The sequence below is a fragment of the Rhodamnia argentea genome, chromosome 7, assembly GCF_020921035.1.
Source record: "Rhodamnia argentea isolate NSW1041297 chromosome 7, ASM2092103v1, whole genome shotgun sequence".
Classification (NCBI taxonomy): Eukaryota; Viridiplantae; Streptophyta; class Magnoliopsida; order Myrtales; family Myrtaceae; genus Rhodamnia; species Rhodamnia argentea.
Genome location: NC_063156.1, coordinates 6,875,528 through 6,892,043, shown reverse-complemented (window position 1 = coordinate 6,892,043; position 16,516 = coordinate 6,875,528). Strand labels below are relative to the sequence as shown.

General features: G+C 40.6%; 2 protein-coding genes across 5 annotated transcripts in view; one reads left to right on the top strand and one right to left on the bottom strand.

Annotated features, from left to right (window-relative positions):
* The window catches only part of LOC115746805, a 959,385-nt gene that overhangs the window by 285,777 nt on the left and 657,092 nt on the right, over nucleotides 1–16,516 (bottom strand). The window lies entirely within an intron of this gene.
* LOC115746823 lies at nucleotides 570–12,053 on the top strand. Of its 4 annotated transcripts, none has more exons than XM_048282127.1 (2): nucleotides 570–575; nucleotides 6,517–7,556. In XM_048282127.1, the coding sequence occupies exon 2, from the start codon at nucleotides 6,549–6,551 to the stop codon at nucleotides 7,356–7,358; it is 810 nt and encodes a 269-aa protein (XP_048138084.1). In that variant the 5' UTR covers nucleotides 570–575; nucleotides 6,517–6,548; the 3' UTR covers nucleotides 7,359–7,556. The 4 variants fall into 4 exon arrangements, with proteins under 4 accessions (XP_048138084.1, XP_048138085.1, XP_048138086.1 ...); XM_048282128.1 differs by lacking the exon at nucleotides 570–575 and adding an exon at nucleotides 2,845–2,859 and having other exon boundaries at nucleotides 6,524–7,556; XM_048282129.1 differs by lacking the exon at nucleotides 570–575 and adding an exon at nucleotides 2,968–2,978 and having other exon boundaries at nucleotides 6,525–7,556.

Here is a 16,516-nt window from a genome sequence, read left to right as displayed (position 1 = left end):
CTCCTTTCATTTCTTGTGAAAGACGTGAAATGCGAGCATTTAATGTAAGCCGACTCAACTAGATAAAACTCTCGCCCATGAAATACCATGCGAAATCGCATTCACTGCATAAAGACATGAAGGCACAATTGATCGATCCATACATAAGATTGTTTGTGCCGATAGCGTAAGGAAATCCGACTTTGTACCGGGTCTTGCATCTACCCAAGCATCCGCTCCTCCGTTACTAATTCAAACACTTTGTTTGGAAGAAGATGAACTTTTTTGTAGCGAGCATATCAAGAGTTCAAGACCATTAAATTGGACAAAACCAGATTTTGATATCTTGATGGGAGCAAGGAAGGGATATAACTCAGCGGTAGAGGGTCACCTTGACGTGGTGGAAATCAATTTATTTCAAGTGTGCAGCCTTCTGTTCATCAAATTTCACGTGGCGTTCTCAATTTGATGTGAACATGAGAGAGTGAGTTAATATATCCCACATCGCCTTACCCTATGTATACATTGAGTCACCCTCAGCTTATTACTTTAAACTGATAGGTTGGATTTTCTAACTTAGTGTCGGAGCTCTTGTTGTATGAGAAAGCATCCATCAAGTCTCATCAAGTCTTTCTCCGCAATAGTAACATCAGCCGTGCCGGTGTCTGTTTTTCCACCTAGCTCGCTCACACCTCTTAGGAGCTATTCCGACACTTTTCGATGCACTTAAAAAAACCGAAAGCAGGATTAAGAGCAAATCAGTAATATGCTAAAACAAAATCGCTTGGAGGAATTTGCGTGGAATCTCGTCGTGTCTTGAAAATCTAATCAATTAAAATAAGACTCGGACTTCAACCTTTATGGGTCGTAGTATTGAAAATTCTGTACAAAAGGCGAGTCAATTGGAGCGGGAACTAAACGTGCAACAATTATGGAATTATAAGATGTGAATGAGAACAGATTGGCATCACCTGTTTCAGCTTTTAGACAGACCAATGAAAAATTCCAAACTTTTTTAGACTTTGGAAATTTTTTTTTGTTTGTTGGTCAGATAGACTTTGGAATTTGGAAAGCTCTTTATATGGGCTTTTCCTGCATTGATATTAGAGACTTGAGTCGGGTCATAAATAGTCCGACTCAAATAGACCTATTTATTGCACTGCAAATCTAGCGAGTCACCTCGACCAACCCATACCCAACCAACCTAAATCACATTGCTAAAACACTTTTATATTTAATCTAATATGGGAAAACCCATGCTCAAACCGAGGTGAGAGTGCAGAATGAGTGAGCGTGAGATTGAGTGAGGACGACAGAGAATAAAAAGAGAGTCATATAGATGGGTTGGGTCTAAATAAATTATACATCCATGTATGACTCATTCATGATGCATTAAATGCTCATGTTATAGCTGAACCTATTTATGATGTATATTTTTTAAATATAACTATTGACATGAGTAGTTAATATGCAGCTTAAGATAGGGTATGTCAAGGATTTGCAACTCATCGAAAACTAGAGGTTACTTAGTTATATGCGATTGTTTCGGTACAAATTGTTCTTGATCGGGGCTACGTACACATGCCAAAGAATCGAAAGCCTGAACCAAACCGGTTCATAGGATTTGCGTGATATTCGTGGATCTCTAGGTTGTCGGGGGTGAAATTATACATTTCCAATCGAACTCTGAATAGGATGCTTTTTTTTTTCTTCCTAATCTCCTCCTTTTCTTCTTAAATAGAAGTAAGAAAAAGAAAAAGAGGAGATATCTTCCCCGTTTTTACCTGTTCTTGTTTAATTTCAATCGTGGGGACGGACTGTACGAAAGCAATGTGAGAAAATTCATCTGCATTGATCAGCTCTTGATCTATAATTTGTTGAGGGGTCGTTGTCTCCATCACATGTTAAGCATGCCATAATTAATCATTATTTTTGTATGGTGGAAACGTGCTAGAGTTGAGGAACATCATCATCGATCGCATACCTAACGCTACATTACCAAACATGACATGTGTTAAAAAAATAAAAACTTATGTTGGATGTCGCGCTTTAATGATTTGACTCCTCACCACCACCTGATTTTATATTCGCCTCCCGTGTCGAAAGATCCTAGTCATGGTCCACCCCGAAAATGATGCTTCACATCACAATGCCTTGGAAGTGCTCTTGAGAAGGAATTTTTCCATTAGGTTTCCACCAAATGGTGAAGTTGTGCTTCGGATGTCAAACCTCTTGCGTGATACATCCCGAGATTCGATCTGTGGAGAGTAGATCCGCTCATTGGTCCGGATTCAGTGAGCTAGGGCCGCACTTGCTCGAGCTCGAACCTTCAAAAGTCTTGCCTGGATGTGAACTTACGACTTTATGACATCTAGCCAAGCCTGCCCGTACAATGGGAGGGTTTGACCATCCGCCCACTGATCAAGTGCAGTCACGAAAAACGGGTGCAGTTGACATAAGTGGTCTAATCAACAGTTAAGTACTCAAATCGATTTCCTGTGCAAATATTCCATATAATATTATGTACACAACACGTATAAGCTCTCATCTAACTTCATACCTACCTATTTAAAATCATAATCATCATAATCTAGAGTCGACTGAGCAATAGCGCATGATGCAATTTTTGAAAAGAGAGAGAGAGAGAGAGAGAGCTGTCATTTGACACACAACAAAATAATCCCCCCGGCGTAGGTTGGTATCTTCAGCATGAATAGTGGAGGTCGTGATCATTCATATGTCCGATTAGGAAAACGACGTAGTTCCGTATGTATGTGCAAGAATCATTGTGCGTTCCCGTTGAATAGATTCCCGAAACCAGCCCTTCATGTGGATAGAGATGAGGTCGCTCTCCATGAACTCTCTCTCTCTCTCTCTCTCTAAAGAAAAATCACGTGAAAAATACGCATCAAATGAAAATTACACGCAAGTTCTCCAATCCTTCTCAATGGTATAGAAGCATCAGAGGCTAAGGATTCCATTTCTCTCTCTCTCTCTCTTCTCCAAAAACCAAAATCAGAAAACAAAACACCCGTCCCTTCTAGCCAAATGACCCTCTACGTTGCAAATATGGCTCTCATACCCTAAACAAAACCTCAAATTAAAAAAAAAAAATCGCAAATATCTACTTCGCTTGAGGCGGCGAGTCGCTGGCCGTCGCCTCGGAGACCGGCCGGAGGAAGAAGAAGATAGAAAAGAAAAAGAAAAAGAATTGAAAATTTGAAAAATATTATTAAAAATCGTCACATTATTGGTTTTCAATCAAAATTGATCGGATAGACTGAATTGACATAAATATAAAAGGTTTAGCACTGTATTAGCAAAAAAAAAAAAAGATTTAGAATTGAATTGATACAATTATAATATATTTATGACTTTTTTGGTAAATCTCTCTATTTTTAAAAAGAAAGTCACTAGTCTAATAGTTTGACAAAGATGTCATTATTTCTGACCCCACGATTTTTCAATTAATGAGTGTTTTATGTTAAAATACGCGGTGATGGTATGTGGATCTACGGTTAGAAATAACCGACGATATTGATAGACAGTCAAGAAAGTATTTTCCTTTTAAAAAATCGAGATATGTTATTGATTACAACGTGGAAGGCCAGATACATTCTCGATATACGTTTATCTTTGTCTTCTTCCCAATTGGTATATGGCGTGAGGATGCAACTGTGAAAGAGGTGGAAATATTTTGGCTTTTAGTAGGGTGCGGAGTAGGACAAGAAGTCTTTTTTGTTTTTACAAAGATAAAAGGTTAAGGTGGGCGGACAAGTCTAGATCTTCCCGACGCAGTGAAATTTTCACACCAAAAAAAAAAAAAAACACACCCAGTTTAATTTATATGCTTCGCAAATATAATAATTTCTCCACGCATAGTGCTTAAACCTTTTTTTTTTTTTTTTTTTGGTGGGGGCATTAACGTTAACTTCACTCATGGCCACGTAGGGTCCATTACATACGGCTAACCGACAAGGGCATTCGAATGTTCGAGGTGCTAAATCCTCTTTCCCATAACACCCTTGACGTGAACCGATATTACGGTTATACCCCGTAACGTGATGAAACCTCGTACAACATTTTGTCTTGTGCTCTTTGGTAAATTCCAGGAGCTAGCTGGGTCGCGAGGCTAAAGGTACGTTTGGTTTGGCAACGATTCTGACCCAAAAACTCAATTCTATTCATAACTGATTTTTTTTATTATATCATTTGAACAAGTTTTAGAGAATCAAAACACATTTGGTAACTGCACAAAATTTCTATTTTCTGAACAAAAATATGTTCGGTAATTGTACAAAATTTCTGTCGGTGAAAAAAATTTATCTTCCCAAATTTTTTTCATTTAAGTCAAATAATTACGTATTGTCACTATAAAATTGACCTATATAGTATCACTAATAAAATGAATACAAATAATGCATAATTAGCTTATTTATTTCATGCTACTGTAATAATCTATTAGTTTATGATATATTTGTTTCTTATAATTTGTTAAGAAAAATATTAATGCTATAATACTTTCATGTAGTACAAATCTAGTGAAAAATTTTAAAAAAATTTTAAGAAAATATTTTTTATTTTCTATTTTCTTTTACTTTTTCTTCGGTGGCTAGAGATGGCGGCCAATGGATGACAACGGTGGTGGAACCGGCTTGTTCAGCGGCGGATGAGTGAGGGGATCCGGCGGGTCGAGCGTTCTTTCCCAAGGTTTCGTTCTTTTTCTTTTTTGGGTCGAGGGAATAAAGTGAGAGTCTTCCCTGAGCATTATCACTTTATTTATCTTGTTTCTCAAAAATGATTATGGAACAAATAACTAAATTTTTTTTTTCTTATTTCTGTTCCAAATCTATTCCAAAATAAGAGAATTTGATAATCAAAATCATTTGTTTTACCAAACATATTTCTCATTTTTTTTTTGTTTCGGAGAACAAAATCAGATTACCAAAATCGTTACCAAACATGCTCAATTATGTACTCAATATTAGAGAAAAAAAGTTGGATTTAATTATCACTGTAAGTACCACTGGTTGGAGAAATTTAATTAAGCGGCCTTAATTACCATCCATGGGCAAGCATGGTGAAGGAAATGCAAACGTCAATGTGTCTATTATTGATTAAGACTATTGATGGTGATTTTTTTTTTTTTTTGCGTTAATGGTGTTTGCAATGTTAAGATTATCTTGGAGTAATCGACCGAAATGTCTGTCACATGAATAGAAAGATTGTGATGTTAATGGACAGTCTCTACACATCCTCTAGTTCTGGATAAATTTGAGCCGCTCCGCTTCTTGGATAATCCGAGAAGAGTTTATGAATTAGAAATGGAGGATCGTTGTCCTATTCTTAGTGTGTTGGCCTGAACGAGCTTTAGCAGTTAGCACCATTGTTGATATTAAAAGTGACGAAGCACACAGTTCTACGCAAGGTCGAAAATTGTCCGGAACATCCTAAATCTATTATAATTTTGCCAATTCAACTGTAAACTTTTTTATTTTGTCAATCGAATCTTAAACTTTTTTACATTTTGTCAATTGAATCAATCCATCTAATTTTGGCTAAAAATCATTGACATAGACACCGTCTTACGTGGCATGACCATCGCCGACGTGCACAAAATTTAACAATATATTAATTTTTTTCTATCTTTTATTATTTATTTATTTATTTCTATTTTTCCATTTTTTTTCTTTTCTTCTGTTTTTCTTTACTTTTTTTTCTATTTTTTTTCCCCTTTTCACTCCATCGGCCTTGCCAGGGCTAGTGAGGACAACCCTTCGCCAGATCAAGCGAGGGTTGCCCTTGCTTGAGACCAACAGATGTTGTCGAGCTAGTGGATGGCCCGTGGAGGGAAGAATGGTAGGAAATCAAAAAAGAAAAAGAAATTTTTCTAAGGGAAAAAAAAAAGAAAAAAGAAAGGAAAAAAAATAAAAACTATCAATTTCGGCGCCAACTGTATCACGTAAGATACCTTGCGTTTAAGGCAAGGTACTAGGCTAAGGCCATTGACTTAGGGAGGAGGGTGGGAGAGAGAGAGAGGACATTAACGCTTTTATTTATAAATTTTCTGGAGCACTAATTACTTGATGCAAACGGCAAATGTCCGACTTTTAATGGGTACATCGCATGAACAAACAATTTTCAAAATAAACCAATCTTTCATTAGGATTAAATAATGTGTATAATTTACCTAGCTGTCTCTCGAAAGATATATTATTTCTCTATGCATCCCTCACGTGCCACAAATTCAAATCCACTCTATAAATTAATCGCAGATGTCAGTTAGCTCGTAAACCAGTCAAACGAAAACGAAACGCGAGACTCTAGTGAAAACGACCGTGGACTTTTACTTTCGAACTTCCTTAAAAAACAACGACAACGTTCACACGCTGGCCTCCGGAGAAGATTCCACGCGCAATATGAACTCAAACTCGGGGGCATCTCTGTAATTCCACCACGTATAAATATCGAACCCCCCCTGCTCTTTCTCCTGCTCATCTCCTTGACCTAGTTCTTTCTCTCTCAACTTCTTCAGAGCTCACGTTCTCTCTCTACTGCCGACGCGACACATGTCTGCAGAGCACGTCCTCGAGCTCTTCGACTCGTTCTGGTTCCACTCCGCCATCTTCGGCGACAAACCGGCCTCGCCACCTGCTCCTCCTCCTCCTTCCTCCTCCTCTGCAACGAGGTCCTCTCATGAAGGCCGCGACGGCGTCGACGATGACGACCGTCTCCTTCTCGAGACGAAGCTGTCCCGCGCGCCGACCCTCCACGTCAGGTCCAGGAGCGACCAGTTCTCGGGCGGCCTATTCCTCGGCTCCGACCCCTTCTCTCCGAATTCGGTCCTCCTAGCGGCCACTCCGAAGCTCCGGACCATCCTCTCCGGCAAGGAAGTCTCGGACTTCGAGGGCGAGCAGACGACGACGACCAGGAGCGAAGGAGAAACAGAGGAGTCGCCGTCGCGAAACAGGGGCAACAAGAAATCGGAGAACACGAGGAGGAAGAAGAAGAAGAAGGAGAGGAGCCAGAGCAGCAAGAGCCTGTCGGAGCTCGAGTTCCAGGAGCTGAAGGGCTTCATGGATCTGGGGTTCGTGTTCTCAGATCAGGACAGGGACGACTCGAACCTGGTGTCGATCCTCCCCGGGTTGCAGAGGCTGGGATTGAGCGACGCAATCGAAGCCCAAGAGAAGGACGCCGACGAGATCGAGGTTCCCAGGCCCTACTTGTCCGAAGCGTGGGACAGCTTGGATCGACAGAGGAAGAGGTACGAGGATCCGCTGGTGAACTGGAGAGTGCCGGCGCCGGCTTTAGGGAACGAGATGGCCATGAAGGACCATCTCCGGTCCTGGGCGCACACCGTCGCGTCCACCGTGAGATAGCAACGGCTGATCATCCTCGACCGGTCCCTTAGCTTTATATTCCTCTGGAATTTTTCCTTCCCACTTTTTCGATTTTGCCCTTTATTTTGAACTGCACAATCTTCATCTTCGCTTCGTTCTCCGAGTTGGAAAAATCCTCGAAATCTGTAACTGTAAATAAAATGGAAAGAGAAATAATAATTGTCCCTATTTGATTTTATTACTTTCTTGATCACGCATTGGGTTAAAATTCCTATGCTCGGGATGAAGATGGACTTTGAAAGACTTCGTCAAGGTTGGGTGGTTGACATTTGACCCCGCATGGCGCCATCCACAGAAAAAGGAAGAAAGGGAAATTGAGCCAGAAGCAATTATTTAGCTTAAAATGCAAGGCTATGCCAAAGCCCAAAGGCCCCACTTGAAACCGGCAAGTGGGGCAGGCCACGTTGCGCACCAATGCAGGATATCCGAAAGGCACCTAACGGAGCGGATTGGATCGGATCTTTTATTGTTAGGTGATTCGGGTATATACAAATTGATAATTTCAACCATTTGTGCTGAATTTAAACCATTTAGTTCGCGGAGGATTCATTCGATGAAAGAGATTTCTAGTATTTGCCAAGCGTTGCTACTTTGTCAACACATCTCCACTGGCCAAAGCTACTTGTCATGTGGTTATAGACCGATTTCCTAACTCTTATTTGATGGGCTGAGTTATTTTATGTGTCGGTTACATTAAGTAACTCGATCATAACTGGGAACGATAGTGAAAATTCCATACGGTTGATCCGCTTTTCAATCGATTAGTTATGAAATACCATTAATTCTTGGTGTGTTATCAATATCTCTTCGTGCGATATGTTAGCTCGGTGGTAAATCGGTCGGCTGTTAACCGACCGGCCGTAGGTTCAAATCCTACTTGGGGAGATATATAATACGAGTGTTAAGAGTGCTCACATTTACTTCAATCCAACTCATCGTTATAACTCTCTTTTCATTTTTTCTCGCTCTTACTCAATCTTGCGCTCGTTCGCTCCGTGTTCTCACTTTAAATTGGGTATGAATTTTCCTAAATTCGGTTAAGTATGAAAGTGCTTTAACAACATGTCACTAGATTAGTGAGTCAAATTGGGTCGGACAATTTTTGAACCGATCCACCCCGTTTGAGGGGTCCAGCTATGCTGTGAACACAACATCTTATTAATGTTGGCTTTTAGAAGTTTGAGAGGGCGGTGCTTAGCATTAAATGCATGGGTTGAATTGTTTTCGAAGGGTGTACCTGTTTTGATTGACATATGTCATTGTTGATTGGTTAGATTAGCAATGTGCAATAATTTGCTATGTATGTATGGTTAGAACCATGTGACGCGGATGTGGTACTTGTCGGGCATCATACTTCATTTTCAGTGGGGAGCCTTGCTCGCATCATTGAACTTGACCTTCAATTTGAAGCAAAATGAAAGAAGGTTTGGGAGACAAGACGAGCACCAACATAACAAGAACACAATGTTTTGCTTCACTTTGCCACGTCGGATGTAATTGTACTTAATATAGGCCAGTGCGAGATATGTTTATCAATGAACTAATGCCACGTAGGATTCTCATAGAAGAAATAAGTTGCTAGAGTGAGCTAAGCAGTGGTCAGTCTTTAACAAATAGGGTATTGTTAGTTTTCCTTCTCACCAATTTTATAGTTCTAGCTACTGCTCCAAAATTATGTGTAAAACATTTCAGGGTTTGATTCAGTGCATCAATGACGTAAAATCATTTGATAAACATCGGCAGCGATGGATGTTTAACCTTTGTTTATATCTTTTCCTTCTTTCTAAATAAAGAGAAAGGCGAGAATGGACTCTGAAACACTCCTCCGATCAATTCCGACTGTCTTTTCTTCACCTTTTCTTCTCAGCATGATATAGGCGTTCAAGCTAGCAAATCAAATCATGGGTTTTCATATCCAGCAAGGCAAATGACTTCACAAGTAATTCCTCCTTTGAAAGAAAAGGGCGCGCGTACAACCCGGCGCTGGTCGCTGTCGCTGGGACCGCATACTGAACTTTACGACTTCCCTCATCTGCCAATCCAACTTCGCGCAGGAGCTCTTTTTGGCTCCTGATCTGACAAAGTTGCACAGGCTTCAGAGAGAAAGAGAGAGAAGAATCCACGTGCACTAAAACAATGCGACGCCACTCAAATGGAGCGTCAACGATTACTTGACTGGCTGTTGCTGCTGCAGAGCTGTGAGAATCTTATTTTCTCGACGCCCTTTCTATTTTCTTTCTGAGAACGTCATGCTTTGTCAGCGACACGTAGGAAAAATGATTTTTTTCGTACTTCACTTTGGAGACCCACATGCCAGTTCAAGTGGGTCGTCCATATGCATTTCGCTTCAGCTGAGACTACAATATGCCAAAGGCCCCACTTGAAATCGGCAAGTGTTCGACCAAAAAAAACAAAAAACAAACTGGCAAGTAGGGCGGAAAGGGCCATGTCGCCACCAATGCAGGATATTCGAAAGGCATCTGACGGAGCGGATCGGATCTTTTATTATTAGGTGATTTAGGTATACAGAAATCGATACTTTAAATCATCTACGCCTAATCGATCATAATCGTTAATCATCGCGGGTGGCTACGCTTAGAAGCAAGCACACACCCACTGAATTGAATGGTTCGAATGCATTTCGTTTGTGGCCAATTCATTCGACCAAAAAAAAAAAAAAAAAAGAAAAAAAAAAAAAAATCATTCGATGAAAGAGATATTTATATTTTCAAAGTGTTGCTTCTTTGTCAAAACATCTCTACTGGCCAAATGCTCCTGTCATGTATAAACCTATCAAAATGGGTATGAATTTTCCTAAATTGAATTAAATATGGAAGTGCTTTAGCAATGTGGGTCGGGTACGTATTATTAGAATTATATTGCATGGAAGTGGGTCAAAGTGGGAATGTGTCAATTTAGGCCAGATAATTTTCGACTCGACTCAAACATGATTCGATTCACCCCTTTGACGGGTCTAGTCATGTAATAGGCACAACATTTGATTAATATTGGCTTTCAAAAAATTGAAAGGGCGGTGCTTAGCATTTAAATACATGGGTTGAATTGTTTTGGAAGGGTGTACTTGTTTTGATTGACAGATGTCACTGGTAATTGATTAGATTAGCAATGTGCAACAACTTGGTATGCATGTATGGTTAGAACCTTATGATGCGGATGCGGTACTTGTCGGGTGTCATACTTCATTTTCAGTAGGGAGCCTTGCTTGCATTATTGGACTTGACCTTCGATTTGAAGCAAAATGGAAGAAGGTTTGGAAGATCAAACGGGCACTCGTAGTGAGCGGCTAGCTGGAACATGGAACCCACCCGTCAAAATCGGTTCCTCATTTTTTGAAATTTGAAACCTATCATGTATATCATGGAATCCGAAACTTACATGTCATAAGTTTCACATGTATTTTTCATTAAACAATTGCTGTAAATTATCACATCTAATGAAAACTATTTGTTGTTACAATGCATTGGCCATAACTCAACTTTAGACACACGAAAAATATGTGTCATTAATAAAGTAAAAGTCTCCATCATGAATATCACCAAAAATAAAAATTCAAACTAATGATACTAGATACACACTTATTATTGGACGTCATGGAATACTACAAGATTGTGTCGTGACATAAAATAAGAAAAACATAAAAAAAAACCATCCCAGATTTCTAGAATTTGCTCGAGGGAACCGATTCCCCAAATTTTGGAATTCTGGAACTTACCCCGCGTACCATGGAACCTATCCTATTTCCACCGAATTGTTTCTCTAGTTCCCACTTTTACCCCGAAACCATGCGCACCCCTCCTAACAAGCACCAACATGACGACGTCGCTGGAAGAGTCCAATGTTTTGCTTCAGTTTGCCACATCGAATGTAATTATATTTAATACAGGCCAATGCGAGATATGTTTATCATTAAACTAATGCCTTCGATATAAGTTGCTAGAGTAACCTAAGTGGCGGTCGGTCTTTTAATAATTATGGTTTTTAGTGATCGAAAAACTGTGATAACCAATTTTATAGTTTTAACTACTGCTCCACAATTATATGTAAAACGCGCCCGTTTCAGGGTGGAATTTTATAACTTCCCTCGTCTCACCATGCAACTTAACAGGAGCCCTTTTCGTCTTTGATCGGACAAAATTGCAGCAGGAGCTTCAGAGAGAGAGAGAGAGAGAGAGAGAGAGAGAGAATAATCCACGTGCAATGTGATGCCACTGAATCCACGTGCATTAATACAATGTGATGCCACTGAATGGAGTTTCAACGATACTTTGACTGGCTGCTGCTGCTGCTGCGGAGCTGTGAGGATTTTATTTTCCAACGTCTTTTTTCGTTTCTCAGAATGCCATCCTTTGTCAGCGACACGACACGTGGGAAAAGCGATTTTTTGTACTTCACTTTGGAGACCCACATGCCAGTAGGTCGTCCATATGCATTTGCTTCGGCTGAGGAAAGGAGAAGCCTCTTCTTGCTGGAGCGGGTGTCGCTAACTTTGCCAGTTCAGAAAGCTAAGTTCAAAGCCTAAGCAGACGAAAGCAAGTGAACTCTCCAACCTGGGTGTCTTCCTTTTTGCCAGCTCCTTTGGGAATTATGCTTAGCAGGGAATGATCGTGAATCACATGGTGTGAACTGTCATCTTACTATTTAGTCCTTCCTCTTGTAGTGTGAAAACTGTGATTAAGCACATTAAAGAAGCATAAGCTGCGCTAACTTTATCAACAACAGAGCGATTATTCTTGGCCATGCACGTGGGCAGAAAAATTAGAATCTCACTTCCTAAACGTGACAAGCCACTAGATTAGCAAAGACGCAACAGTAGAATCAGGAAAAAAAAAAAAAAAAACTCAGGCATTAATATGAAAAGTTCTTGTGCAACTCGTGCGTGCAAGACTTTTTCACGGGACTGCCGAGGCGAAACCAGCTGAGGAGATGTCACTGAACAAGGTCTGTCTTTTTTGTCTGTTGCAGATGGGGCAAAAGGTGTGTTTAACCGAAGCTTGTGATTCAAAAGTTACAGAGAAAAGAACGCAGCAATTGAGAATTTCATGACAAGCATCCAAAGTTAATGAACAAGCTGATATATATATTAAAAAAAAATGTTCACGGTAGAAAACAATTATTATATGATGCAGTTCATTAACATTATAGTACAGGTAGGCAAAAAGACCAAACCATTCGGTATGTAAAAACTCAGTTCCCTTCGCACCATCTTCCTAGCAAAGAATATGTGACATGATTGGGATGGATCATCGTGGACCAGATAAAACAGAGGGTGTCACAGAAATGGTAGCGTTGAATTCAACCTCCTTCTGTCCAATTTTTACACCGGCATTTATCAAGGTGGGATATGAGAAATTATAATCTAAGTCATCTGGCACTACAAAAAAGGAGGATTTAGCCACGAAAATTTAGTGACGAAAAAATTTCGTCGCTAATTTGAGACAAAATAAGCGACGAAAAAAAAAGTCGTCGCTATTTGCGACGACAATAGCGACGAACAATCTCATCGCAAATTCGCGACTACATTAGTGACGACATACATATTTGTCGGTAAATAGCGACGATATTTGCGACGACAACATGTCCGTAGCTAGTTAGCGACAAACATAGCAACGACAAAAACGTTTTGTCGCTAATTTCGACGAACACTACCGATGAAAAAATTTTCGTCTCTAAATTAGCGACGGAAACCATATTTCATCGCTAATTTAGCGACGACAAAATTAGTCGTCGCTAAATTTGCGACCAATAGACGTTGTCGTCGCTAATTAGCAACAACTATTATACGGCGTCGTCGCTAAAGACAACTCGCATTAGCGATGCAAAATGAAATTTGTCACTAATTGGTGCCATAGAACTATGCGGAAGGCGGATTTGCGACGAAATAACGATTCCGTTGCTAATTTGCGACGAAACAACTATTCCGTCGCTAATTAGCGACGAAAACGGTGTGCCGTCGTTAATTTGTGACGTAATTGTTATTTCATCGCAAATTAGCGACGGAATCGTTACATTGTCGCAAATTAGCGACGACACGCAAGGTTGTCGTCGCTAAAGAGCGACGAATATTTGAGGTTGTCGCTAAACTGTCGACTTGATGGGACCGCATAGGGGATCTCATGAATGACGATACTGCGCAAAGCCCGTGCAAAGTAATTTTCGGATTGGCGACGAAATTGGACATTCGTCGCTAACGAGCCGTGTGAGAGACACATGAGAGACACGTGAGCCGTACGCAAAGCCGAAAAAAATTTTTTGGGCGCTATTTTATACCGCAGCTAGGGTTTCTTTTCGATTGGTATTTGAGGATTTTCCTTATGTGAGAGACATGTGAGCCATGTGTTTTTGTTCGCTCGAAAACCGACTTCTGTAATATGTACTCTCTTTGATTATAGTGGAATTTCGTTTTGCCTCGCAGATGGACGTAGATCACCTTGAACGAATCACGTAAATCATTGTGTTTTGTGTTTGCTTTCGCATTTGTTTTCAACAGCCGAAAATTAGCGACGACACATATATTTCGTCGCCAATTGTTAAGTTATACAATTTAGCGACGAAAATAATTGTCGTCGGTAATCGCCGACGATACGGTTAATAGGTCATCGGTAATTAGTGACGACCATGGATTATTGTCGCTAATTAGCGACGCAGAAGTACAAGTTGTCGCTAATTAGCGACGAACGGTCATTGTCGTCGCTAATTATCGACGCATGTTCATTGTCGTCGCTAATTAGCGACGAAAATGCATTAGCGTCACTAATTGGCGACACTAAATAATTGCCGTCGCTAATTACCGACGCATAAGAGTCGTCCCAAATTTGCGACGAAGATGTCATTGTCGTCGCGCTAATTTGCGACGACATTTTCTTGGGCGTCGCTAGTTAGCGATGACTTGTTCTTGGCCGTCGCTAATTAGCGACGACAATGCACAGTCGTCGCTAATTACCCTAATTTTTGACCTAATTTCTTTCCTACTTCTCGGTGTCGCTTTCTCTCCTCTCCCTTGCATTCTCATTTCTCGGTTACGTAGACCGTATTGAGACTCGCCTCCTCCCGCGACTCACCTCCCACCGCCCCACCTCGGCTCGCGACTCGCCTCTTGCCGCCCCACCTCAGCTCGCGACTCGCCTCTAGTGGCCCTCGCGACTTGCCTCTCGACGCCTCACCTCAACTCCCCCTCCTCTCGCCAGCCTCAGCTCGCCTTTTAGTTCTCGCTCACCTCAAGCCCTCGGTTCGCCTCTTCGTCTCGCCTCGGCTCGCATCCCATCCTCGTCTAGGTATCACCGATGCTGTCTCTGTTGCTCCGTACACGAAGAAGAAAGGCCGATGCCTCTGAACTTGCTGTGTTTCCTTTATTGTTTTGATTCTTGTTGCGATTCTGCTGATTTGTTGACATTTCGTCAAGCTTATGCTGATTTGGTGATCTCGATTCTGCTGATTTTGTCAAGCTTATTCTGTTCGTTAACGGTTTCTACGATTTCCTGTTCTGTTTGTTATTGAAACAAGCTTATGTAATTGAATTAATTTCCATAGTTCATGGAAAGTTTGTCTGATGATTGAAGCTACCATATCCCTCCCCTTCTTCCGTTTCCACTTACTGCTTCTTAGTAGTGACCAGAGGCATGTAAAGTGCAAAATACATTTTTTTTCTTACTTTGAAATAGTTTGTGGCGTGGATGCATTTACTCTAAATGCTCGTCCTATTGATGACACCTTTTGTCTCTTTCATCCCTTTGCTTATATAGAGATTGATCAGTTTCATTCATGTCCTTGGAATACATTCCAAGGACATGAATGAACACTATAATCAGTTTTTTGATGAATATTATGTGAAAATTCATAAGATTGATGAATGTGTGATGTGTTTTTTTTAAAAAAGTAGGAAAGCAAGAAAGGTAATCCTAGATTAGGAAATAAAAATACATGTATAAGTAGAGGAATCGGCATTCTTCCTTTATGTTCTCATGAGCTTCTACCAACCACAAGTAGAAGAATGAGAGTTGAAATTGTTACTTTATTTTGCCTCCATTGCCATGCATGAGCTTTGGAACAATATTCCACATAGCTTACCTATGGGGTTTTAGTTGGCCTTATATTCATTCTGTCTCTTTCCACGTATTAGTTTAAACTTTTGAATAGGCTATTCTAACCTAGCTGGTCTCACAACTTTTACATTTCAGAAAGTTATTTGTTCCTCATAGTTTCTTGTAACTTGACACCAATTATGCACGTTGCTAGATTGCTTCAGAAGGTGTAGTGTTTGAGGTATCATTGGTGAGAGGCAACCATTGATACTTGTGATTTCTCAAGTTTCTGACGTGCTCTCCGCACCAAAATGGTAAGCCTCGTGATGTATCCCTAATACATGTCTCTATTTTTGCTGATATTTATCTAACATTCCTATTTGTCAAGATCATAGACGCGGAGGTGACATGCGTGGTGTAGTTTTACAAAAAAGACCAGCAGTCCCTTCTCATTCACCTGCCCCTTCCTCCTCCTCGTCTTCATCCCAGCAATCTTCCCCTTCCCTTTCATCTCGGCCTCCACCACTACATGCTAACCACCCATCTAACTCAGTCCCACCTTCTCCAGTGGAACAATCGAATGATGAGGATAGCTTAGCTTCAGAAGATTGTGGGCGTGTGATACGCCTACAAGGAGACTCGTAAGTACTTCAATTCTTTAAGTAAATGTAAGATTGAGGGTATCGTTTGGGTGGTAGATATGGATGTCAACTGAATTGTCCTTGTGTGCAGATTTGAAGATGCTACGAGTGTCGTGCGGGAACCGAATAAGATAGTGAATAACTATTGGAGAGGCCCGTGGATTAGTTACGTGAGTGCGCCGGAAGAAGTGAAAGAGTTGTGGTGGAACGAGTTCAAGGTAAGTTTTCTGTTTCAATTTTCTCACAAACTAAGTTTGGCGTAAATAAAGCCGCTTGTTTTTCTATTGATTACGGTGGAAATTCAGTTGGAATGAATCGGACGAGAGTGAAATTACCAGAATATTTAAGAAAAAAGCTGGTGATCACATCCGCAATGTGATGAATAGAGCAAAGACAAAAAATAATAAGCCATACTATATTTCTAGTGAAGATTGGACTGAAATTAAGAGAACTTGGG

Coding starts and splice junctions, on each gene's coding strand:
- LOC115746823 (XM_030682742.2), top strand. CDS start 6,549: ATGTCTGCAGAGCACGTCCTCGAGCTCTTCGACTCGTTCTGGTTCCAC.